The following is a 25,569-nucleotide window of genomic DNA, read 5'->3' as shown; positions in this document are numbered from 1 at the left end:
CAATATATTTGTATCTATTAAAAACCACGCCTGTACCTTTAACCGTGGTACGCTGAGGCGGTGGCATATGAGGCCAGTGTGGTCTGTCGTGGAGAGTTTAAATACCTATTTACCTAAATTCGGCCAAACTTCTGGCGATATTAGATCACTGACTTGATATAGCGGGAAATCAGGACGGTAGACAGAGTTTATGATTGGCCAAATTTGGGTAAGGTTTCTAGTGAAACTAGTTCCGCACCCCTACCCCATCTCTCATCCGCGGTGCAAAGTTGGTAACTAGATACTGGTAATCAACACAAGCTGAATTCAGTGCAGATTGGGAAAGTCAAATTAAGAGTAACGCACTTGCACAATATAAGAGAACTTAAAAATTCATTTAAGACCCCATTAAACAGTGAATAAGCACTAATCCATTATAAGCCCGGAAAGATCCGACGGTCTTTAGATATGAGGGTCTAACCTCGATTCACATTTTCCTAAGATCCCTTAGAAGCAATATTATTTACCGTTGATGATGCGAATTTCTTCATCACTTAACAATGTATTTCTTGAAAGACGAGGCTCTTGCAAGAGCTGTCAACCATGTGATTAATTTGTAAATGCCACGTATTGTATTCGCCAATCTTTTGTTTACTCTTGTGTAACATAATTCGCACCCGGGAATTTACATTTAGAAGCGGGAGTCGTATTTTAAACATCTTGAATATTTTAGCAGAAGTAATTTCATCACCCGCATTGCTCTTCATGACTAAAGCATTTTAAATCTAAATTAAAAATAAAATGAAACTCTTTTGGCTTTTTTCGCGCTTGTTTGTCGTATATGAATGTGTAAAATCAATATTTGCAACACAGCCTAAATGAACTAAAGTCTTTGATTTCGATTCTAGCTCTGATGCCTTTAACATTTTGAACTTTTACAAGCCTTTAATTCGGCATTGTCTACCGTTTCAGTGTCAAGGTCTTTGGCAGAATGCGCATAACTTGTCTGGAATATGGGAAACGTACATAAAATAAACATGAAGGTGTCCCGGGGGCTACTTTTCTGCGCTCTGATTGGTCGAAAATGTGGCGGGTAATTTGTTCAAATACGGCACGTGCAAAGTGCACGCAAATATTCGCGCAAAAATCAATTCATTCATTTCGCTTGGAGACCTTGAGACAGCGAAGGTCTAGAGCTAGGACGAGATTTCCCATTGAACGCCATTAGAAACTTTGTATTCTCTTTCAATACTGCTTTGTTCAGTCCATGCTTTGATCTATTTAGTAAATGGCAAGTGGAAGGTAAGGGTTCTAAAACTTCAACGATTGTTTATTTTTCGACTACAAATGATTTTGCAAACTTTCCTCTTTGGCAATCGATATCGGCGAGAATTTTCGAGTCACATTCTTTGTGTCGTCCTCGGGCAACTAATCTATCTGCGACTATTCGCGTCAAGAATGTCGAATTTCTACGTATCAGGATATCATTGTGAATCTTACATTGTGAATCTTACATGCTTGTATTATTTCTAGTGACTCTGCAGCGAAAGACCTTCGGCATTTGAGCTTAGAAGCTGTCGAAGAACCGAACACACGAAAGAGAAAGGTAAGGGATAATTCTTTCTAACTCTCGGATTTCTAGCATGGCAAAGTTTCGACCTAGTTGCTGTCCGTTTGCAGAAGGATTCTTGTTCAAGAGGAGCCATAAACAAGCGAACTAGAGCAGGATTACAACAGAAGGTAAAACAATCTTTCGCTTTCCCGCCACAGAGGGAATTACTCCCGCCATTTTGAAGAGTTATTGTTCAGCATGATCGATTGATTCGCTCGAAAATGGCACTAGGTTAGCTTTTAGTGTGTTAGTTGTGGACGAAAAAGGCTTCTTCGCCTCTACATATGATGTTTGTATCGAATGTGAAAGATTGGGGACAGTATTCTCGACGTTTTATTACATCACCTCAATGTGTTATGAAAACCACCTTGGAGAAAACGTAATCTTGAAAGTCAAGGATTGTGGTTTCTAGAAAGTTTATCTCCATGAATCAACATATTGGCGATCATAACATCTTGAAGGTGAGAAAATTGTCCGAAATGGTCTACATTCTTTGGAATCGACATTGTGATTTGTGTTTCTCTGATTACTAAGCTGGCGTGGTTGGTCTGTTTGCGCCCCCAGTCGGATGCGGGTGGCATTATTCACAAATTGTGCTAAAATCACAATTTGCTATTTGGATCGAAGATGTGAACGATGTAGCGAGAACGGGTGGGTTTGGATGAAGTAAATATATCATTCTATGCTATTTCCATTCGATAAGTTAATTTTGTAATAATTAGCTTGCAAATCAACAAAAAATCTTTTTAAGGTGTCCAATTAAACTAAGATTGAAGGGGCTTGGAAAGCTGCACTGAGTTCCACGACTTGTATACTTGGTTACTGGTTAAATGTGATAAACAGATTGTTTAATTCCTCATGTCTTGCTTAATACCAATTGTTTTACTTTTCAATTATATATTGAAATTAAATATTTCCATGTGCCTTCATTTGATCTCCAAAGTTACAGTGTATATTGGAAACCTTAGTTGCATCAGTCCAATGAAATGTATAAAAAGCTGACTGTGATTTTTTCGAATTTATTTTTTTTTATTTAATATACATGTACTATACAGCAAATTCTTGGAATTGTGTGGTTGTTTAATAATTGGACATATTATTTTTAACACTTTAAGAAGGTTTATTTGTTTTACATGATAGATTGTTTATAGAGTCTTGATTACAGTGTACCTGATAAGCGATAACAGCAAATTATTTTTACTCAGAGACCACCAGTGTTTATTATTTGTTCTTTCTTTACGCTTAGAACTTCATTTATTTAAATTTTCAAGTATATTTTCAAACAAAATCCCACTGGACATTCAGGTTAACATATTCTCGGAATCGTATGTATAACGTAGTTGTGCGATAACTGATGTTATTTTTGTTTAAGACCTACAAACCAAATATTTTTGCAAAGTTTGTATAATGAGTTGAGGTTAGCTTGCATAGTTAATTCTGCTCCATGGTTAACCTCACCTTGACCTCAATGTTAACCATTAATTTAAGCACTAAAATACTGTCTGAAAATTTTGAGCAAGTGTTAAATAAACAACTTATCCACGCAATTTGTATACCATTCTTTAATGTGTGGATATCATGTCTGCCTCTGATGTTAATCTTGTATTGAAAAAAATGCTTGTTTTGGCTTTAAATATATTGAGCATTTGTGTTCGGTTGACCTCTTAAAAATGATGCCCTGCAGGTGTACTTTGAATGAATGAATATTGACTGCAGGTTGACGTCTGTTAGTTAAGATCACGCTGAGTAGTATTTTTCTTGTTTTGTGATGGTGCATTGTAGTTTGTTCAGAGATGGAGAATTTTTGTGTCCATATGATAAAACTGAATGTTAGATATTAATAACTCCTTTGCCAGTTCACGTAATATCTTAATTGAACTGTTCTGAAATTGCCACTTTGTAAAATCTGTCAGGCTGGGAAGAGACAGAGGTGTCGTTTTAGCTGTTGGTTTTGACTGTGCTCAGTTTGTCTAAGATTGTAATTCATTATTAGTCTGACAACATCACAGAGTGATTTAGCTTAATTCGTGAAATACTTAAATTACACAATTAGATATCACTAGACAATAATTCTTTTTTCTTTTGTTTAGTTTTTACTCCTCAGCACTAATAATGTTTTGTTTTTGAAGTTGCTTCATGGGTTATTTAAAATCACTTTAAGCTAGTTGCCTCTAACATGGCAAGCAGCTGTAAAGCTATTTTACCAAACAAGAGTTTTAAGGTAGTCAAATATGTCAAAACAAGTAACAGTACACCTGCTTTTAGGCTGAATATCAAGAAATTTAGAGCAGGTTTTAAACTATTGAACTTAATTGTTTATTTGATTGCTGGGAGGCAAAGAAAATACATTTAGATTGATATGGTCCTAAGAAGATTTTTGTATAGAGCAAACGTGATGTACATTGAGTGCTCGTAATAACCAGTACGTCAGTTGTAGTCATGTTATGGGTGGGGAGTCTCTGATTCCTCGGAGTCTATGAACCTATTTGTACTGAACTATATGGGTAAACTCGTAATATCTATTGGAGTATTTAACATTTTTTTCTCCTAGCAGTATCAAAGTTATCAGCCAGTGGATAACTTACAAGGAGTTAAGAAAATTGTCATTTAGCCAGGGGATTATCATTTTCATTCAACACAATACTCATAACTGCACGTATTCCAACTTTTTTTTGGTTTTCTGCATGTAACTGCAATTGCCACATCTTCGATGTGAACATACAACTTAAAGAGAGTAAATAAAATTGTCAAGTGGCAAGGGGGTTATCTTCATTCAACACAATACTCATAACTGCAAGTATTCTATCATTTTTTTTTTATTTTCTGCGTGTGACAATTTTGACATTTTCAATCTGAGTGTACAACATTGTAGCTTTCCTTAGTGTGGTATCAATGTTTAGCCTAGTGGAGAATTTGCTGAACATTTGTATTTTGACTGAATTGCAATTAATAGCCAAATGCATGTTCCAAGCCAGTTGAAACGTATAAATAAATTGGATCATGTGTTTTAAAGGCATCCACGGTTGAGTGTCAATCGATACCCTCGATTGATACTTGATCAGTGCTTCAGTTGACACTCAATCGGCACTCCATCGACATCTCGGTCAACAGTCAGTTGAGAGTCGACCAAATTTTCAATCAATTCATGTGAGTCAGTCGACACTTGACCGACTGTCAACAGAGATGTCGATTGAGTGTCAATTGAGTGTCAACTGAAGCGTCAATTAAGTGTTGATCGACACTCAACTGCAGATACCTTTCGTACACATGATCCAATAATTCAAAGAAAATAAAACAACTACGGCAAAAACAGCAAATGTGCTTTCTTGGTGGCTGTTGTTGTTCACAGCAAGCAATATTGTGGTGTGGCCACATTTACTTAAACAGTTGCTCGCAATTTGGTCCATGTGTCAATGACCTAGTACATTTCAAACAACCATCAAGCAACCAAGTGACTTTCCTTTTAATCCTTGTCTCACATTAGAAAACCCAGATGTCTGTGCACGCACTGTGCAATGCAGAGGGAAGCATTAGTGGATTTTCAAGGATAGAAACAAGGAGTCAACGACAGCAGAAGGCATTAAGGGAACATACAGCAAGCAATGCTCTTCCCGAAAAAGGGAAATCTGCTAGTTTTACTTTCAGCAATTACTTTATGTCAGTTGTAAAGAGTGTCATGCCCCTTCCTGAACTTGACTGGGCAGACCCAAATGAGGTGTGGGCGATAATGCTTCAGAAAGATAGAAAATACTACAGGGACCCATTGTACTTTAGAAGACACTCATTTCTCCAGCCAAGAATGCGGTCAATTCTTCTGGACTGGCTAACAGAGGTGGGTATCTAAAACTTTTCTTGGAAAATACCATTGTGTTTTAAAAACTAGGGGATTGTATAAGTAGTAGCTACAAGGCTTTCAGTTCAGTGGACAGAATGAAAGAACATAGCTCTCTAAGATGGGCCAGCAGTTGGCAATTGTGCGGCATACAATTGATTATTTGGTGGTTAAACTTCACACTGGATCCCTAGAATGCAATGGGATCCAACCTTGACTGCCTACCATTCCTTTAAAGATGTATTTGCAATTATTTGGATTTTACTAATGAAGAGCGGCAGCCAAGAACTGCGTGGATGACAAACGTAATACGGATCATGTGTACTAAAGGCATCGGTGGTCAAGTGTTGATCGATACCCTTGATCAACCCTCGATCAACGCTCAATAGATTCTCAATCAACACTCAATTGACACTCAATCAAAACTTGATCAACATCTCAGTCGAGAGTTGGTTGAGAGTCGGTTGACACGCCACCAACTATCAACTGACTGACAATCAAGTGTGGATCAGATGTTGATCGAGGGTATCAATCAACACTCAACTGCAGATATCTTTAGTACACATGATCCGTTAGTACCATTCATTTACAAAAAAGCTTAATTATGACAAAGCATCTTCCTATCTATATTAACAACCTTACAACAGGCATATTAATTTTTGTACAAGCAGGCCATTTTAGTGAGATAATGTAATCATTTAGGCCAAAGTATTTGGAGAGGTAAAGCAACCTTTCTAAGGACGATTTTCTTTGTCTTGTTTAGGTTTGTGAAGTTTACAGATTACACAGGGAAACATACTATTTAGCACTAGACTTTGTCGATAGATATTTGTCAGTTAAACATGACATTGCCAAACAAAGACTGCAACTGGTTGGAACAACGGCATTGTTTATCGCAGCTAAAATGGAGGTAAGAAATCAAATTTCAACAACAATAGAAGGATAACTGCCTTGAAATGAATGAACTCGGTCTTGTCTTTACTCTTTACTTTGTGTATTATAATGATGGTGGTTGAGGTGTTGGGGGGGGGAGACAGGGGTGGGGGGAGGGAGGCAGAGGGTGACTTTGTGCTATCCACCATGGCACCTTTCCTAACTCTTGTGTGCTTTCAATAAAACCCATCACTCTTGAGAGCTTTGACTGGTATTCTGTTGTGAATCACTAGCTACAAGTATTTGAATTTAAGTCATTTTCGGAAATTGCTGTCTTAAGGGAAATTGTGGGAATCTATAACTGGTAATCAGAGTTTAGGTTTGATTGCCTGATTTGCAGCTGCAATGCAAAAGAGTTGCTTTTCTTACTGCAAGCTCCATGTAGTTGAGCTACACATATTTACCAGCTGTTTGATGTACTTTTAACCACAGGAAATTTATCCTCCCAAACTTAGTGAGTTTGCATATGTCACAGACGGAGCATGTACGGAAAATGAGATCTTAGGTGAAGAACTTCTTATGTTAAAGGTAACTTAGCAACCCAGTTGCATTTTTCTCTGAATGAAATGTTTCGATTGCATGTTTTTCTGATTTTGCACCGTCCTGACTCACAGTTTGTATACATTTATCTGCAGGGTTTAAACTGGAATTTATCACCGATCACAGCCAACTCGTGGTTAAATATTTATTTACAGTTGTCTTGCTTAGGAAGTAAAACCAGCAAAACATCAAACTTCAACATCCCCAACTACTCACAACAACAGTTTGTTCAAGTTACACAGGTATGCATTCTTGTTGTCTGTGTAGTTGCACATGCCTTTGCAGTGCTGCTTATGGCAACCATGAATACCTGTTATAGTTTAATTGTCATTATGTGTACTGGTATCTCTCATTCGATGGGATTATGTGTACTAAAGGCATCCGTGGTCAAGAGTCCATCGATAATCTCGATCAACACTCAATCAACCTCTCGATTGATTCTCAGTCAACACTAGACCAACAATTGATTGACATCTTAATTGACACTTATCAGCAGTCGGTCAGTAGTTGGCTGAGTGTGGACTGACTATCAATTGAGTGTTGATCAAGGTGTCGATCGATTGTCGGTCAAGTGTAGACTGAGTATTCATTGGGATGTCGATTGAATGTGGATTGAGGGTTGATTGATCAACACTTGACTGCAGATGCGTTTAGTACACATGATCCATAAAGCTGTATCAGAATTATGATAAATGGTTCCACAAATACCCAAACCCACCTCAAAAAGGTTGTCTGCAGCCTGACGGACATCTTTTCTTTTTTTGATGCCTTGCTCAATTTTAAGCACAGTACCTAGATGTGTTCTGGTGGTTTCTCTTCTGGTTTGGCCAAGGGTGATTGTTAACTGGAAAAGCAATGTTAATAACTGAGAACGTATTTCAGTTTAGGCTTAAAGGATAAACATTTCCTTCTTTGATTTTGCAGCTGTTAGATCTGTGCATACTGGATGTAGGTTCTCTGCAGTTCTCATATAGCATCTTAGCAGCATCAGCTCTCTGCCACATGCTTCCTGGCATTAATGTTGATCAAGTCACAGGTAAGTAGAGAACAACGGAACTGTGTGCAAGTAACAAAGTGGGGAAGACAAAGTTTTGAGGATCCCCATAGTTAATTTACTTAGTACTGATTATGTTCCACCTCTTCTGCAAACCTTGTGTTACAGCTGGGGCGGATCATGTGTACTAAAGGCATCCGCAGTTGAGTGTGATCGATACTCAATCGACACTCCATTGACTTCTTGGTCGACAGTCACCTAATTTTCCATCGATTCATATGAGTCAGTCACCACTTGGCTGACTATCGACCGGCTGTTGATCAAGTTTCAATGGAGAGTTGACGAAGTATCGATCGGGATGTCAATCAAGTATTGATCGAGATGTTGATCGAGAGTATTGATCGACACTCGACCACAGATGCCTTTAGCACACATGATCCATTGGGGCTACCTTAAGGTAGCAGTTTGCCAGCACCAGTTAACATACAGTATATAATGAATACTACCATGTGACAAGCAGCAAGAGCTAAGTCCATCAATACAGCTTAGCTTAAGGACACCCACCAATCCAACTTTGCTTTACAGTCAGTTCCACTCCATGTCCTGCCATGCACATGACTTGATTACGTGATGTGAATTGGTAGAGAAGATGAGCAGTATTCAAAGCCACTATTGACCTGTTTGCAACACCTTGTATACAATCAAACTTCAAACTTGAAATTTGAGAAGTTTGACAAAAGTTTGCTAATCTTTTTTATATTATGGGCTATAACTTGAAGAATGCCAGAAATGGAAAAAGAATGGGCAAATATCAAAATGGCCAAGTTTGAGGCCCCTGACTTTCACAAAATTTAGAGGATTTCTGTGGAAAAATATCTTCTTAATTTGTCAAAAATTCAAACCGTCATAAAATCTCATTCTTCAAATGCTTTTTCCATTTCTGGCATTCTTTAAGTTGTAGCCCATAATTTTATGAAAAGAAGGTCATGTGATGGCCTAGCTGCAAAGGGCCTTTTGCTACGGGCTAATCTCAGGACATTGCATGGCCCACAGAGGCGGCAACCAGATGCTGATGCCCCAGTCTGTTGTAGGTCACCCTCGCAGTCTTCTCCCAGCCCTTCTCATCTGCTGTGATTAACTAAACCTGCTGTTGAGATATTCACTCACAACCCTGACCAGGGCTCCGTATTGAGTACTTGCCGCTGGAACCAGCTGAACCTGGGTTTCATGTGGGCAGGGTCTACACTTCCTAACATACATCTACATTTAGCACCATGTAAACAACACAAAGGGGCCAGTACTTCCACTCAGACCTTTGTATCCAGAATCTGATGCATTTACTTATTATGTCAGTCAACCAGTACACATTGGGAATAATAAAAAAGTCTCATTACATTCACTTCAGGTCACACCTGGGAGGAGCTTTTCCCATGTATCCAGTGGATGAAATCTTTTGCTCATGTCACCATAGAGAAGGGACCTGCAACCCTTAGAAGTTTTGAACAAGTTCCACGTGAAGACGCTCACAACATCCAAACTCATGCAGTTGACTTAAAATCCTTGGTAAGTTAAGTTTCTATTGTTGCTTAGGTTTGCAGGGACTGCATTGGGATTGTACAGGGGAAAACATATGTGCATTGTAGATATCACTAGGTATACTATTTCACAAGTGCAAGCCCTATAAATTGTTGTGGGTCAGGGTGTTGATGACGACTCCACACCAAGTTAATAATTAGTCATTCTTAAATCAGCATATTTCCTGATGATGTACTTCTGGATGAAGTATAACCAAGCAAAGATGTTGATTAAGGAGTGGGAGCGGGGGGGGGGGGGGGGGACTTCTTTGTTGTTCTGTCATTATGTTGTGGGGCTACAGTGCAGGTTATTATTAAGTCCATGTAATAAATTATGATGTTAAATGAAAAAGTTGCTTTTTACTAGGAACACAACAGGAAATTATCCCAAAATAATATAGTAACTATAAAAGAAAGACATACATACTTATCAGAAACAAAATGCTCTGTTTTTATTTTAGGACAAAGCTCAAGCTCTTCAAAGCAGTTCTTGCTCTGCAGCAACAGAAAACAGGTCTACATCTCCAGTTGTAGAACCATTCAACCCTTTGACTCCACCTAGTAGTACAAAAAAACCTGCTGTGCTAATGATCGATTGAAACAAACTTAATTCAGTCAAAGACGTTTCAGCCTAGAAAACATGTCTATCTCTCCAGTGCAGCATTTGTTACACCCTTGAGGAAGGGTTCATTATTTCCCAACATGCACAATGTCTGTGTCGTGTTTCTCGGTGGTTTTTACTCAAAACTAATTAAATAATTATTCATGGCCACTGTGCCTTGTTCTTACATCGCTGTGTTAGTTTTCGTTGGGGATTATAGGAGTGACTCACTGAAAGAGAGAGATGCATTTTCTTTGGCTACAAAAAATTAATCTGTTTCTTATGCACGTTTTTCGTATTAGGATCACATTGTTCTCCAGAGAAAATTAAACAATGTGAATAGGCCAATTTTGATATATTGAATTCCTAACTTGGCTCTGAGGCTTAGTGGAATGAAATAATGTGATTTCTTCTGTTTTATTCTCCCAGTCTCAGAGCAAGTTAGAATTTTTAACGTATTTAAATTGGCCTATTGCAACACAGCTCGTTTTATTACCTCATCAGACATTACATTTTAAAAGTTTTGACATTGATTGTTTTTATGTTAAGAGAAGTAATTATGTAACTTTTTTTACGAAATATGTGAATACAACTAAAAGATTTTTTAGAGAAATCAAATAATGATACTTTTTTAACATTTTTGAGAAAGTCTTAAGACATGTTAAAAAGTTTTCAAGCAGTCGCTTGTTCTTAAACTACTCAGAAAATCATTCATTCAAGCAGTGCACACAGAGACTATCATAGAAGTACATGTATGTAGATAGACTATTAGAAAATGGGCATTGTTACTAAGCTAAGAACATTTGCAAGTGGTTTTACTTTGAGGTGAATTTTACAGAGTGCATGACTTTGAAGGCTTTGTGAAGACAAAGCTATTGACAGTGTCATCTCACACAGAAAAAAACAACTGGAACTCTTTTTGTGTGTACATTCTCAATCAAATTTCCCAAGGAAAAATGATTGCTACATAGAAATGAAATTCTGGTACAGTGTGGTAGTGTTTTGGCCAAATGATTGCATCATGCAGTTGTCTGCAAACTATTGGCATGTCAGATACCTCCTGACAAAGTGCTACAAAATTAGTTTCTAGGTTCAAAGGAATTACTAGTCCTGAATTGTGTTTTGCATCAAACTTCTACAACATTTATTCTTTCCTCTGTTAAAAAGAGTGACATGTAGGGTAGGAATTGCCTAGAGTATACACATTACTATCATTTCACATTAATTTGCCATTACTTGTGTACATAGTCCCTTAAAGCTTGTAAATGCTTACAGAGTATAATTATGTAGGTAGGCTATTGAAATTTTTACAGAAATTATTTCAGGGAAAAAACTTAAGGAACAGCAATTTGTGAATTTTTACCAGATAAAATTCAAGTTTGTATGAAAAGTACTCAATAAAGTTTGTTAGGAAAGACTTAATGGCCTGGCTGTCATTCATCAATTAATACGTCAGGGTACACCTAAACCTTGTCTGGGACAAGTAGAAATTTGATGACACGAGGACAAGCAAATCTTTGACAAGACTTGTTTGAGGGACACGCTTATTTCTGGTCTCCTACAAATGCTAATAAAAAATATGTAAACAACTTTGCCAGCATATAAATTTATCCACTGACAGAAAAGGAAGGTTCTTACTTGACCACGAAAATGGAACCATTCACCATTTTCCAGTCATGCTTTGTTTCCATACAAATGCTTTTAGGGCTTTGTACCTTAAGAAATGGGTTGAAAAAGCACTAGGATTTTAAAGAACCAAGTCCATTCTGAATGTTTTCCAATGGACAAGTGAATCATTAACTTTTATCTCTCACGGAATTACTTTCCCACTTACTTTATCACCAGTCAAAGTATAGGCCCTTTCTCAGGAGGGGAGTTACGACGCAAAAGTAATAAGATCGCCGCAAAATGTAACAACATCGACGGGAAAAGTGTTCAACGCAAAATGCAATAACTTTTCAAAGCAAAGTGTACTTTTTTAACGCGTGATGTAATAACGCAAAATGTAATGCAAGGCAACACGAAGTCAAAGTCTTAAATGAGAGGTCTACTGTAAAAATGCTCATGGCACATGTATTCAAGCAGGTTATTGGTGGGGATGGACTGAGGCTACAGAGACGGGGGGTCATCACTGAGAAATAGCACATTTTGGGAGGTGGCGCTGCAACCTGTTTTGGTAAACAAGGGTTATTTTGTAGTAAAAAATACTGAAAATGTCCCAGTCCACCCCTTCCAAAAAAAACCGAGTTTCGCTTATTTTTTTTAAACGGAGCCATTATGTATCACTGCAATTTTCGTTGAAGATTTGCTTCACGGTGGGAAGGGAGGGTTAATTTAAAAAAAAGAACAGGTAAGTACAAACGAAACAATAACACCCATTTATTAACTTCTCAATAGTGAACTCAACGATAACCTTCGTTTGTTGGCACTTCTCATTCGGGTATGTCTATTTGTGAACTCACCATTCGATCCTCTTTACAGCATTGAAACAGTTTTTGTTAACTTTTGCCCCTAATTCGCTCACTGATTTAATATTTCACCAGCCGATGACAAATATTCTCTGGAAATTACTTTTCCAACCAACATTACTTTTTTTTTAAAAAATTGAGGATAAAGCCTAGAACTGGGGAAAATGCCTCGTCTGGCCTCTTGCTAGTTACGGCCCTGCTTTTAAGAGTTGAGAGCAAAACCTGAAGACATGTTATTCAATTCACGTAATCTACGTCGGATAAACTTAACTGATTTCGAAGTATCATACATGTCATTGGAGAGCTATTACATGTTGCGTTATTACAGTTATGCGTTAGAAACTTATTACATTTTGCGTTACAATATACAATCTTTGTTTAAACAGGATATATTAATGAGCCTAAAGTGAAGGCTCATTACAAAAATGTACGTGTAACTATTATACTAATAAATATACACATTCCTAAGATATAGGATAGAAAAAATAAGTATCTAAGCTATTACAACTAAACAATCAACTAGAACCGGAGAATGCAACGACCTGGCTGAGCTTAAGTTCTTTGAGCTTGGCAACGAAATTCTTGAGATCGGGTCAGTTGCCTCCCTGACATGAGAAGGTAGATTGTCCCAGAGTCGGCATGCAATGTAAGAAAACGATTTGTGCCTGAAACTGGTATTCGTGGCCGGCTGATTGAGTCTGCTACCATTTCAACAAAGATCATAGGCACAGTTTTTCAAACCGAACATGTTACTTATATAATTAGGATAACCTTTTAACATTTTTAACGGCGTTGAATACTTTATTACATTTCGCGTCGATGTTATTACATTTTGCGTTAGTATTACATTTTCGCAATTCGGCGATTGTTATTACATTTTGCAGCGTAACAGTGATGTTTCATTACAGGATTCTTCTGTCTGGAGCTTGACTAAAGAGACATGAAAAGTAGCTGAAATCAATTTCAAAACATTTTATTATTAACAGTTATTTATAAAGTTGTAAATTGATGCCAAAGCTCTAATGCATGGGCACTTGTTTTGGAGTGTAGAGTGATTTTGCAAAAATTTATTACTTTTAATTAATTTTACATTGTTTTCACCATGTTGCCGTCGTTTCCTAAATCTTGTGTTCAGAGTTTAACATGCCAGATTCCAGTCCTCCAGCATTGTCACTTTTAGGATTGCCATATCCACCACCGCCGGGTGTCTGGACTTTAATATGGTCCTGCACATTAAAAACACACATTAAATGACTTCTGTTACAACACATGTACCTCAACAATAAAATGCCCGGCTACTGAATGCCTGGCTACAGGACTATAAGGTGTGGGTTCAAACAATTCTGGGCCAATTTGCACAGAGAGGAACGGGCAACATTCGAACGATGAACACTTAACAACGTCTGTGCATTTTTTCATGATTCATTCAGTGAGGGCCATTCAAATCAACGGAAGAATTAGCAATTTTATGTTGTAAAAATGCTCATACTCTTTTCTCATTTGAAAAGCCTTCATTAGGTAATAACAAAATGCAGACAAATGTGAAGTCTTCATGAATGGTTTGGGAGCCTTTACAATAATAGGCAAGAGCGGAGAAGAAGATAGCCTCCTATACGCAGACGTTCTTTTGGCTCGTCATGTAATCTTCTTCTCCCCTTCCTTGTGATAAGCCCACAGAGCGCCTGCATAAAGCCAAGGAGAAGGAGGCTCAGTTGATGATCGAAATACTCGTGGCTAGTATTACAGAAATATTTTCTATTTTATTTATACAAAGTTACAAAATATTCTGAGTGCCTCACCCCAGCATTTACAGTGACAGTGGCTTTTGACCCAAGGTTAATTATTTTTCCACTGTTTTGTATCAGAAGATTAAGTCCTAGCGATCCAGGTCTTCCTCCTGTGATGTTAAACATAACTTGAAGATGAATATTAAATATATATTAAATTACGAGTCAGCTTCAACAGCTTTGTATGCATTAAGGTTCCTAAGCCTGCTAACACGAAGGAACTAAGACTGTTTTCCTATGCCACTTGTGAGGTTTATTTGTTGTCCATCACGTTATTTGTGCCTCTTCAGTTTAACAGGTTGATCTAACTACTTCTTCAGCCCAGTGGAACGTACTGATGACAATAAATATAATCACGTCTACATAATAAAACAATGAAAATTCTGAAAACAATGGTATATCTCAATGTTCAAAATGACATGCTTTACACGTATAATGATCTTAAAATGAGATCGTGGTAGGTCGCCAAAATTTATGAGAAGAAAAACTCAGAAGCATTGTGCCATTCACTGATGTACAACTGTTGATAGAGATTTGTTTTTGCGGTAATTTATGGAACAGGGGTATTCAATGGATGATATTGTCAAAGAGCATTAATGTTTGTTCAGCTGTTCTTTTTTCTTTTAACAGATCAAGGCCTGAGAGTTAGCCTTAATGTCTTTCCCATCTACAAAACAAAAACAAAAACAAAAACAACAACAATCATGAACATTTTTAGCACTTCTTGTTTACCTTGGAGTCCATAAGGTTGAAAGGCTGATCTCCTTTCACATAAAACTGACAAAACTTGTGTTCTTCTAAACAGCAGCTCCCGAATCACCCCATCCCCTCCCTTGTGAAAACCATCACCCCCAGTGCCAGGGTTGAGATGAAAGCGAAGTAGAATAACAGGATACCTGTAGAGAAGATCACAAAATACTCACTAATTAGTGACAATGACATGCTGGCTAAGCTAAAGAGCATTTTTATGGGAGCCATACTTGTATCAGGAAATGTTTGCATAAGATCATACCCCAGGGGGCTACGGTACAAAGTTCTTTATGCGGAGGCACCACCCCGAGGTACCCTTTCACATACCTACTTAAGAACAATGTAACTGCCCCGTCGTATGAATAAATCTCTAAAAAGGAAGTCTTCTTGTCATTTTCATGTAGTGCATAATAACTGAAGTAATACAGCCATAAAGTGGGTCTGTTCGAAATATTTTAATTTGAGGCCCTTTTTAATTCCTAAATAACAGACTTCCCTACCCTTTCATATACCTCAACTTGTGAAATCCCTATCCTTTTATATAACTGAAGCCTGAAAAAGGTATCCCTTTCAGGCGGGGCCTCCCCGTGTAGGCTATCATTATAGGACCTTATAGAGAGTACTCCCACGATCATATTAACTGATTTGTCAGGATGGTGTTTGAGAACGCCAACATGGCACCTGCAGAGATCAGTTATTGCTAATTCTGGCTGAAGGTATCGCTTGAGTTATTCATCGAGAGTTTGATGTTATGTTTGCCAGATGTATACACACCTTCGTTCTATAATCTCTGGGTCTGTTATCCGAGTGTTTGTCATGTGGCTGTGGACACCGCTGCGTCCCTCCCATGTGGGACCCTAAACACAAATAATATGTCAATTTTTTAAGGTTGAATGGGAGTGTCATGGTAAACGCCTACAACTACAACTGTGGTAAAAAAAACACCCACACCTTCAGTATTTTGCTCAGTGGTAACAAGGTTAGTTAAAGAACCACACTGCTATCACCAAACTACTAGGAAATTAAAGTGATTACTCTTGCCTTTAAATATTTTTGTACAGTCGACTCCCGATAACTCGAATCCTCGCGCTAACGCTAACCAAAATCGATTTTCCCTGGATTTCCGTCATACGTTTACTGTAATTTTACCCTCGGTAACCCGAACCCTCGATAACTCGAACCTGTCGCTAACTCGAAGCAATTTACGTTTCCCTTCAGGTCATTTTCTATATAATTGTACCCTCGATAACTCGAACAATGTCTGTCAATACGTGACAAGTCAAAACAAACAGTGAACAGTAGTCCAAAACATTAAATTTAAGTTCCGATTATACAGCAATTTAGAGATGTATTGTTTTATTTTCACTCAAATTCTCTATTCTGTAATTTAAATTTGATTAAAACGTACACTGCATGAATAGAAAAACATTAAACAACGTTTTTTTCCTCATTCCCAGTCATTTGTTCCCAATTCTCGATAATTCGAACTCCTGATATCGGGGGTAGACTGTAATTATTGTTTGTCAAACCAAAAGGTTCATTTTATACGACCAAATGGAAATACCAGCTGGGAAAATGTTCGGCTCAAGGTCATGGTTTACAGTTTCTAGATGGAGTGCAATTGTTTTCTGAAGTCATTAAATCGTCCAAACAAGAAAATGGCACCTCCTTCTCGCCACCTCCATTTGAAATACTGGTTGGTTTAGAGCTAAGCTGTTATCCTCAAGGCGCAAATAAGTCGTCAAAAAATACTAACTTCACACTGTTATTTACCAAGTAGTATTTATATACACAAAAACTACTTAAAAGGGAAATAAACTTGAAAGAATTCATTAGAAAGCTCACTTCTAAACTTCAAATTGAAAAGTTATCTCAAGTGGCTTAGAATGCTGCTCTATGGCCTCCTCCCACTCTTGCCCCTCTTTAAATCAACGCAGGAGGTGTTATGATATGCGGTAAACAAACTAGAGCATCCTTTCTTTTTCGTTGTTTTGTTCTGTTTTGTGTTGCCCATATTAAGAATATATTAAGGAATAAGTGAAATAATACAATACAGCTAGAGAAATCATATATTCAAAATACGGTTTAAGTTGATTATAACTACCGTTGTCGGCTTAAGTGCAAGAAATTAGATAAGTAGCATATTTTATAATTGTAAACACCGTTTATCTGTATTGTTTACTAGGGCAACTGTATTGTAATTAGTGTAAGTGTAGGTTACTGTAATTCAATCATTGTAAGTAGAGTTAGTTGTTTTTTTTGTTTTGTTTAGTGTATCTTTGTATGAAAGTGAAGAATGATCATCGCAGTTAATTTTCCAATTTAAGCAACTGGAAAGAAGAAGCCGGAAAATTAACTGCGATGATCATTCTTCACTTTCATCTATAACCGCAGTTCATATATGAAATATTTCATATAAACTTTACATCATTTCACTCCTCACGGGAAGACATGAACTCAATTAATTGACCTCGCTCCCAATGTGTGGCTTCATAGCTCAGTTGGTAGAGCATCGCACCGGTATCGCGGAGGTCACGGGTTGGAATCCCGTTGAAGCCCTGATTTTTTTTTCAGGCTTCTTCTTTCCAATTGCTTAAATTGGAAAATTAACTGCGATGATCATTCTTCACTTTCATCTATAACCGCAGTTCATATATGAAATATTTCATATAAACTTTACATCTTTTTTTGTATCTTTGTATGTTGTTACCATTCCAATAAAATTAAGAAAAATCTAGTTGGAGTGCAGCAAGACGTGCGCTAAGCACTAGGAGCAGAGCTAAATATTTGTGATATGGTCGTACTTACTGCTCCTGATCCCCCAGCAACTGTCTCGTAATAACCACAACCTTCATCACCGAATGTGATGTTGTTCATACACCCCTACAATAGAAAATACAGTTGAGATTCACCATCTTGGTGTAACGCTTGGACAGAGAAAAATGTTCCGACTCGTGGATTTGGGTATTCACTGTTGAACATTTTAGTAATATTGCCTGTCCTGGCAAAAAAACTATGACTATCCTTAAGAATGTATGAGATCTTTAGAGATCTGACCAAGATCTGGGAAGTATTCATTAAGGATCTTTGTTAGACTGCTAAGCAATGATTAAAGCAAAGATCTTCAAATGATCTGTGACGATTCGCCACAATGTTTGAGAAAATCCTTCCTTCTTTTGGCAAGATCCATGAAGACCCTTGAAGATCCTGAGCAAGAACTTTAAAGATCCTTGCCATAAAATGGCCACAAAGATCTTTGGAGATCCCTGAAGATCCTGCAAAGATTTTGTTAACCAGGGAGACTGCTTGGATAATGTTAATGTTTAATAAATATCAAGCTTAAACTCATAAAGCAGCTTATTTTGAGCACCTGAGAGGCAGCACAGACACCAAAAGCCTTCAGAACAACATCTACAATCCTCTGAGTGGTCAGCACACTCCCACCAACAACTGCTGCAGAAGGTGATGGATCCAGCAGACTTCCATGAGGAATATGAAGTTTCACTGGCACTAGACAACCCTGAGGAGATATCGATCAAGACACTGCAACTACTGGAGAACACATTTTCATGTTAAATTAAATTTGTTAAAATCACTGGTTCCAGCTGATGTTTTATTATACCTGATTGAGGGGAATATCGTACTTGACCATGCTCCGCAGGCAGTATATAAGAGCTGAGAGAGCAACAGCACGAGGTGCATTACAGTTACCATAGGACTCATATCCAGTTCCAGCAAAATCAAATACTGCACTACCCTGCAAACAAAAACGTAGATTGATAAGTAGATTATTTTGATATGGATGACAATGGCTGCAATAATGTGACTTATTTCTTTTATTTTAACAAACTGAACCGAAGTAGGTTGCAAGCTGCTTTGCAACTTCATTTGATCTGGCTACTGTAAAATCTACAACCTTTCTTCTGTTAACCTCTGTCGGTAAGTGACAGCTCCTAATTTTGATTGAACTTGATGGCGATGTCATTGTTAACAATGGTCGAAAGTTGTCGAAGAGCGTTTTTTTCTGCATGGCCCAGTCGCTAAGTTCGACTGGTATTTGCTATTTGTAATTTGTTGTGCTCTCTTTCTATCTGAAAATATTAAACCTGAAATAAGTTTATTTTCTCTTATATACGAAAATTTAAAGATTGATAAAGATTGATGTTGTTGGTGTCTTTGTAAAGATGATGGTGCAACAGTGACTGGACATACATAAATAATTTTGTTAAAATTTGACCACAAACAAGACTGTAACCATGCTCTGGTTGGGGAGTCTTGTACTTCTTTACTAAGTGAATACCTTGAAGTCTTGAAATGGTTTACCTTGTTTTCATCGATGGAGACTGTGAGATTGATTGGCGTTCCATCGTCCATATGGTCTACAGCTTGTAACACTGACTTTCCTGTCCGTTCCTGTGAGGATGATAAAGGACATAATACAAGAAAGGGGTTCACAACAACTATATTCACTTGAAACATTTGAAAAATTAATAATGGGGAGAAATTTAAACTTCATTTTGTAATAAACAATAAATTATGTCAATGTATCTACACAACTAGTCCCAGATACCACCCAGATACCGATTGGGTGCTCTAACCACTGAGTTACAGAGGGACTCTAGATGAGCAAAGCCATTTTACTAGGTTCATATGTGACACGCCAAGAGAATCACTATTGATAATAGATAAGAATCATAGTCATTCAAACTGAAATCCAAAACTGAAGAACTGATGCATTTCTTTAAACCAATAGAAAGCAGCTTCGCCAGAAGGAGACAACAAAATTCATACCTTTGTTTTGAGGGCAATTTCTGTTAACATTTCTCTAACGGCCAACTCTGCATTTTGCTGAAGGACATAATTTCAATAGGATATCATCAGTTTCATTTAATACTGTCATGTATTGCGCAGTCAACTCATGGAGGTTAAAGGAAAACTCTTTTTTACCTGAATGTATTCCATGTAAGCTTGCACAACAGGGAGACTATACTCATCAATCAATGCATTTATGAGGTTGATTCCCTGGATAATAATATTAGAATCATGAATTTAAATATAATGGTCAGAGTTCGGCAAGGTACACATGAACCATTGAAAGTGCCACCTAACCCGTGTTACATGATTGTTGCCATCTGCTTCTATGTTGGTAAGAACTTGGATTTCATCAAGAGTATAAATATACATGAGAAAAGAGGTTTCAGGAAACCTACTCTTCAGTGCATTGCAATAAAAAGCTAGCAAAAGTAGAATGATTGGGGTAGTCACTACTTACAAACAATATTAATAACTCCTTAATAAAACTTATCAATACAAAACAGCAGGTTTATAGCAATATAAAATTAGGTATTACATTAATTCGCTTTTTCATAGTTCCTCTTTTTCATACCTCTGACAACACTTACCTTATGATTGGCAGCCACCTGTGCCTTTAGATCTGAGATGTTGTCCTGCACATTACGACTTCCACTACAGCCAGGGTTCTTAGCAGGCTCCAGGAGCATTTCTTTAAGAGCTAATAAACAACAATACATAATTTAATTTAAACAACACAAGTATAAAATAGCAATTGACAACAATTTACAAGTGTTTTCACATGACTTATGAATGTTACCTCCTTCTTGAAAGATTCCATTATCTACTAGTTTAAAAGACATAAAGACAGCCCCCTCGTCAAAGATGCTATGAGAATTTGGTGGCATTGAACCTGAAACACAAAACAAATCCTGTACTAAATATTAATCCAAAATATACTATAGGGCATACCCTGATGAAAATCCACTAGGAACTTTAAAGATATACATAAAGATCTTTGAAGATCCTTGCAGCAATCTTAACACGATCATCCTCTTTCAAAGACTCAAAGTTCGAGAGTCGTTGAAAGATCCCTGTCTTTAAGGATCAAAGACCTGGTTAGCTTTTTCACCAGGGTAATGAGATTGTGGTGATGGAAAGCTTGTAGGAAAACGTGACCTGGGAGTCCTGGAAAAGTGATATATGCCATTAGTGCTGTATCCTTAACCTTAGTATTTCCATCGTAAACAAAGATGTAACTTTCAGTAACAGTAGAGCAACTTTCATCTTTTACTAGGATCATGAACTGATATACCAGAAACGTCAAGACTCTGACCAGATAACTTACATAATCTTTGCAACAAAAGCATTGTGGACTGCTGTCATACTAACACTCAGAAATAATTTTAAGGTAGTTTACCAGGTGCTATTCCTCCAACATCTGCATGATGACCTCGACTTGCCACAAAAAAGACAGGTTTTGGTTGGCCAGGATAGAATACCTAATTAAAAACAAAATCATTGGTCACATTGGTTTCTGTCAATTAGTTTATTTCTAGGTTTAATAATTATTACAAAGTAACCAATTTAATTAATTAATTTAATCCAATCTATTTCTTGTCTGTACTGTGACTTGCTTACTTCCTTCATCCTCAGGACATATGTAAATGTATTAGCAGAACACCTTGAGAGCGGTAGTCAGGGATAGCACACAGTGGAAACAGAATGTTACCACCTTATGCGTCTACTGGCACAAAGAACAGTGATGATCATGATGGCAGTATAAGAAGAATATCTGATTTACTTTTAGGAAATGAAGGGTTAGGTTAAAGGTCCTTGACAACTTACTGGGGTGATAACTGTCAGATCAGGAAGATGTGTCCCTCCAGCACTTGGGTGGTTACTAAGTAGGACATCACCTTCTTTCAAACTGTCACTTAGCTCTTCAATCTACAAACAGAACTTGTCGTCAGGATTCACTTAAATTTACTGAACTAAATCTAGGAGTCAACCAGAACTGTTGCATGTGACGAAGAGGTTAGTAACGTACCTGATATTTCACTGTTTCTTGCATTGATCCAAGATGCATAGGCACATGAGGACCATTAGCCACGAGGCCACCACCAGGGCCAAACATGGCACAGGAGAAATCAAGCCTTTCCTTAACAAAAACACAGTTATACAGCACATGCATCTTACCGAAAGGGTAACTGCAACCAAATCTTATTTAAGGCTGGATCAGAGCTTTCTACAATATGCAGTAGGACACAAGCCACTTGTCCAGTGTTAGAAAAATGAGGAGTTACATTAAGATAAATATCAAGCTGATAAGCGATACCCTGTGCCCTCAGTACATCAAATCAGGGAGAAATGGGCACTATATTTTGACGAAGAAGGGAATGGTGTCACTTTTGAATAGACTACAGGAAACTTAATGAACAAGGGCTTTTCTGCCTTTCAGCTCATGCAATGCACCGACAACCTTTCAGAGTCCTGAGAAAAGTTTTAAGGAGCAGTTCTTTTATTTTATTTTATTTTGCATGCTGGACATGGCCCATGACTGTTTGACTGTGGCAAGTGTATTGCTAGTAATGACAAGCCTTCTAATTTGTAAATATACCGTCCTATTTTACCAAGGTATATTTTTCAACGATATAAAGTGAATGTGAGTATAAGAGAAACTTGTCTAATAAAACTCATGTGATGGCATGACTTGATTACAAAGGGTTTGCAATGGAATATAAATCAGTGGATCTTCTTCCACAACCGCAAGCTACAGAAATGAGCATGAAGTGACACAGTATGGCACATTTTTGTTGGCAAGGCCAAGGGCTTACGCATATTGATGGACTAATTAAGTTACTTATCTTGCCCATGGGTAATAAAAGGCAAAACTGTCTTTCAGTAAACAAGTTAAAAGCTATGTCAGCAATGACTTAATATGCATATACCTTGATATTAGTAGAAATTGATGTCCTTTGAAGAACTCTATAGAAGGAGATAAATAACAAAAGTACATACTCAGTAAGACTAGAGTGTTTTCATTGTTCACCATCTTACTACTGAAATCAATAACTACACATTGGTATGTACCTTCCCATTTGGTCTGTTATGCTCATGAAGCGATGAGAAAATATAGAAAGCTGCAGATTTAAGAAAAAAAAATCAATGATCTTCATATAAAGCAAGGTAAACCATTCAAATACTTATAAATAAAACAAATAGGCACATGTTTGGTATGAGAAGAAATGTACTAAAGTTTGTCAATCTAAGCTCCTCACTCACTTGTATGGCATCTAGATCTGTGGTAACTTGTTTTTTCCCTTTGTTTTTACCAATCTGCAAGACATTTGGCACCGTTAACATGAGACACTGGGAGGCAAAAGAAACTTGCCATTAAATTTAAAAGTAAGTAAAGAAGTGAAAGATCATTTGGGAATCAACTAACCTCAATCCTAATATCCCCAGATGTTGTAATATATGCTGTACATTGTGGTTCCACGAGGATGGTACTGTGAATAAATTAACAGTCATAAATAATGACTATTGTGCCCCAAGTGAATATCTTCAAAACAGAATACCAAGTGCCATCTTTAAGCTTCGTATATTTGAAGAGTAAAAGAATAGATGCAGGAAAAAATGTTATAGAGTACCAACAATATAATGTAGTAAGAGTACCTGTTTTGATCTATGACAATGGCAGGTCCCTCTATGGACTGCCCTGCAGCTAGATCATTCAGCAAATACACTCTGGTATCAAGAAAACCACCATCAAAGAAACACTTGGTGATCTAAATTCAAAACGGATTGCAGTCAACATAACCTCTACCTTTCTGGACAAGCACCTCTAACAGTTATTTAGAGATAACAGTAGGAGTCTTTCACTTTACTGCTGCTTTTGAAAATCATCTTGCATGCTCACTTTTTTAATTGGAGGTAGAGCGCTTGAATGAGTTGTTTTATGAATGACTGATGTTCTGGAATGTCCACATCCTCGTACTCGGATGTCATCAACCATAATGTCACGGTTGGGTATGGTGAAGCCAAACTCTTGCAAGTACCTTGCATTGAGAAGAAAATAGAAATGAAACACAGCACCAGTCACAATAGAGAAATTACAATTGGAAAAACTAAGCTTTATACAACAAAGGTTCTAAAGGAAAAGAGTGCCCTTAGCCTAGGCATGTATCAGGGTCAACTCCAGTTTCCGCTATGTTAGGGTGCCTACGATGGAAGTAATGCATCTCTTTCTATTACCATCTGCCATTTGATGTTAGCCTCTCACAATGATAATACCCAGCAGGTTGTTTGGCTGTTGTAACCCGATTTTGTCAGATGGACCCATCCGTTTGCTAGTATCCATTCATACACCTCTGGACCTGCACAGAGAGTGACACTGTCTTGCCTACAGATGTATACGTAATGGAAGGATATAATGCATAGGCTCAAACTTCTATATTGATCATCATATGCGACACTTTTGACATTGATTATACTAACGGCCGTATACAGGTCACACAGTATGTTACATAATTATAAACGTAGCAAGTTCTCTAGCTCCATACGTTCCCTGTTGTCTACATGGTTAGAGCATCCGACCAGTGGGCAGCAGGTCATATGTTTGACTCCCCTTGTCGTTACTTAGCAATTTACGTGAAGTGTCAAACCACTTTGCTTGCCACAGTCGGGAATTAGGAGCGCAAATTAAAGCACCAAATCGAAGAAAGCTGAACAGTGTTAAATTGTAATAACTTCAATTTCTCACCAGTGTCATTTTGAAGCTAATCATAAATGTCTGCTCTGTAAAACAGGGTTCGTGCACTTTTTTGAAATAAAAATTAAAGGACTTTTCGAGGACAAGCTAATTTTTAAAAAATGCCATCCACTAAAGAAGCGCAGTAAAACCCACGTGTAAGAACCTAGGGATTTAAGAACCTTCAGGCAGAAATTTGTTTTTTTAATACCCCAAAATATAAGAACCTGTTTAGCCAAACAAATTCCAGCAGGTTCTTATATGTGGGGTTTAACTATTTAATTTATATTTTTTTTTACCAAAAACCAAAAAGGTGATCGAGAGTTTAGAAAATTGAATTGTATATATAATATATATCTAATTTTTTTTGCAATTTCTATCAATTCAATTTGTTTCTGTTGCAGCAGTATTTCCATATTGACAGTTCTTGATGGAAAGATACATTTTATATACAGTACTGTATCATTGATCAATTAATGTTGTTGGACTTTTGGCAACATGAGTACATTAATAAATCTTTATAATGAAGAACAGACCAGATTTTATACTATTTTCTGATAATCAACAACAATGTCTACTCTGTAGAAATTAAGAACCTAATTAAGAACCTACTTAGCCTAAACTGTCAATAAGTACCCCATAATACAAGAAACTGTTTTGCCAAACTCTGAAAAAAGTAGGTTCTTACACGCGGGTTTTTACTGTATCACTTTTTTGATGTGACCCTAGATGCTCAGATTAAAGAGATATCTCCCAGATTTGATCAAGCGTAAGTCTTTTTTAGTTTATACACAATTTGGGCAATTTTTTTTTCAAGCTCTTTGGCAGCTGCTTGTCCCTTCTCCCCTCAAATTTCAAGGTTTTCAAGAAGCAAATGTACTCTCCACAGACTTTCATTGCCTTAAATTGCGATTATCGAACTCAAGGCCTTTCGCGTTTAAGGTGAATGCAAAGC

The 25,569-nt window shown here is 37.4% G+C and overlaps 2 protein-coding genes across 3 annotated transcripts in view; one reads left to right on the top strand and one right to left on the bottom strand.

Annotated features, from left to right (window-relative positions):
• Positions 1-878: 878 nt before the first annotated feature.
• Positions 879-11,487, top strand: LOC145466118 (G1/S-specific cyclin-E1-like). 2 transcript variants are annotated; one of them, XM_081449893.1, is made up of 10 exons: positions 879-1,281; positions 1,513-1,585; positions 1,663-1,719; positions 5,076-5,423; positions 6,187-6,333; positions 6,789-6,884; positions 6,992-7,138; positions 7,821-7,932; positions 9,296-9,453; positions 9,926-11,487. In XM_081449893.1, exons 1-10 carry the CDS (start codon positions 1,268-1,270, stop codon positions 10,061-10,063), a joined length of 1,290 nt encoding a protein of 429 aa, XP_081306019.1. In that variant the 5' UTR covers positions 879-1,267; the 3' UTR covers positions 10,064-11,487. The 2 variants fall into 2 exon arrangements, with proteins under 2 accessions (XP_081306019.1, XP_081306018.1); XM_081449892.1 differs by having other exon boundaries at positions 882-1,281; positions 1,660-1,719.
• An 85-nt stretch (positions 11,488-11,572) lies between these two features.
• Positions 11,573-25,569, bottom strand: part of LOC145466117 (5-oxoprolinase-like) — a 33,316-nt gene continuing 19,319 nt past the window's right edge. The window contains exons 20-40 of the mRNA XM_081449891.1: positions 23,784-23,922; positions 23,540-23,652; positions 23,310-23,373; positions 23,147-23,200; positions 22,955-23,004; positions 22,813-22,849; positions 21,912-22,022; positions 21,710-21,811; positions 21,282-21,363; positions 20,682-20,774; positions 20,473-20,582; positions 20,018-20,092; positions 19,862-19,918; positions 19,394-19,483; positions 18,693-18,827; positions 18,441-18,590; positions 17,879-17,953; positions 15,845-15,927; positions 15,053-15,216; positions 14,333-14,430; positions 11,573-13,759 (exon numbers count right to left, since the gene is read on the bottom strand). Coding sequence (XP_081306017.1) covers positions 13,652-13,759; positions 14,333-14,430; positions 15,053-15,216; positions 15,845-15,927; positions 17,879-17,953; positions 18,441-18,590; positions 18,693-18,827; positions 19,394-19,483; positions 19,862-19,918; positions 20,018-20,092; positions 20,473-20,582; positions 20,682-20,774; positions 21,282-21,363; positions 21,710-21,811; positions 21,912-22,022; positions 22,813-22,849; positions 22,955-23,004; positions 23,147-23,200; positions 23,310-23,373; positions 23,540-23,652; positions 23,784-23,922 — 1,990 coding nt within the window. The 3' untranslated portion in view covers positions 11,573-13,651. The remainder of the gene's footprint in view (positions 13,760-14,332; positions 14,431-15,052; positions 15,217-15,844; positions 15,928-17,878; positions 17,954-18,440; positions 18,591-18,692; positions 18,828-19,393; positions 19,484-19,861; positions 19,919-20,017; positions 20,093-20,472; positions 20,583-20,681; positions 20,775-21,281; positions 21,364-21,709; positions 21,812-21,911; positions 22,023-22,812; positions 22,850-22,954; positions 23,005-23,146; positions 23,201-23,309; positions 23,374-23,539; positions 23,653-23,783; positions 23,923-25,569) is intronic.

The sequence above is a fragment of the Orbicella franksi genome, chromosome 13, assembly GCF_964199315.1.
Source record: "Orbicella franksi chromosome 13, jaOrbFran1.1, whole genome shotgun sequence".
Taxonomy (NCBI): Eukaryota; Metazoa; Cnidaria; class Anthozoa; order Scleractinia; family Merulinidae; genus Orbicella; species Orbicella franksi.
This window is presented reverse-complemented; position numbering and strand designations above follow the sequence as displayed.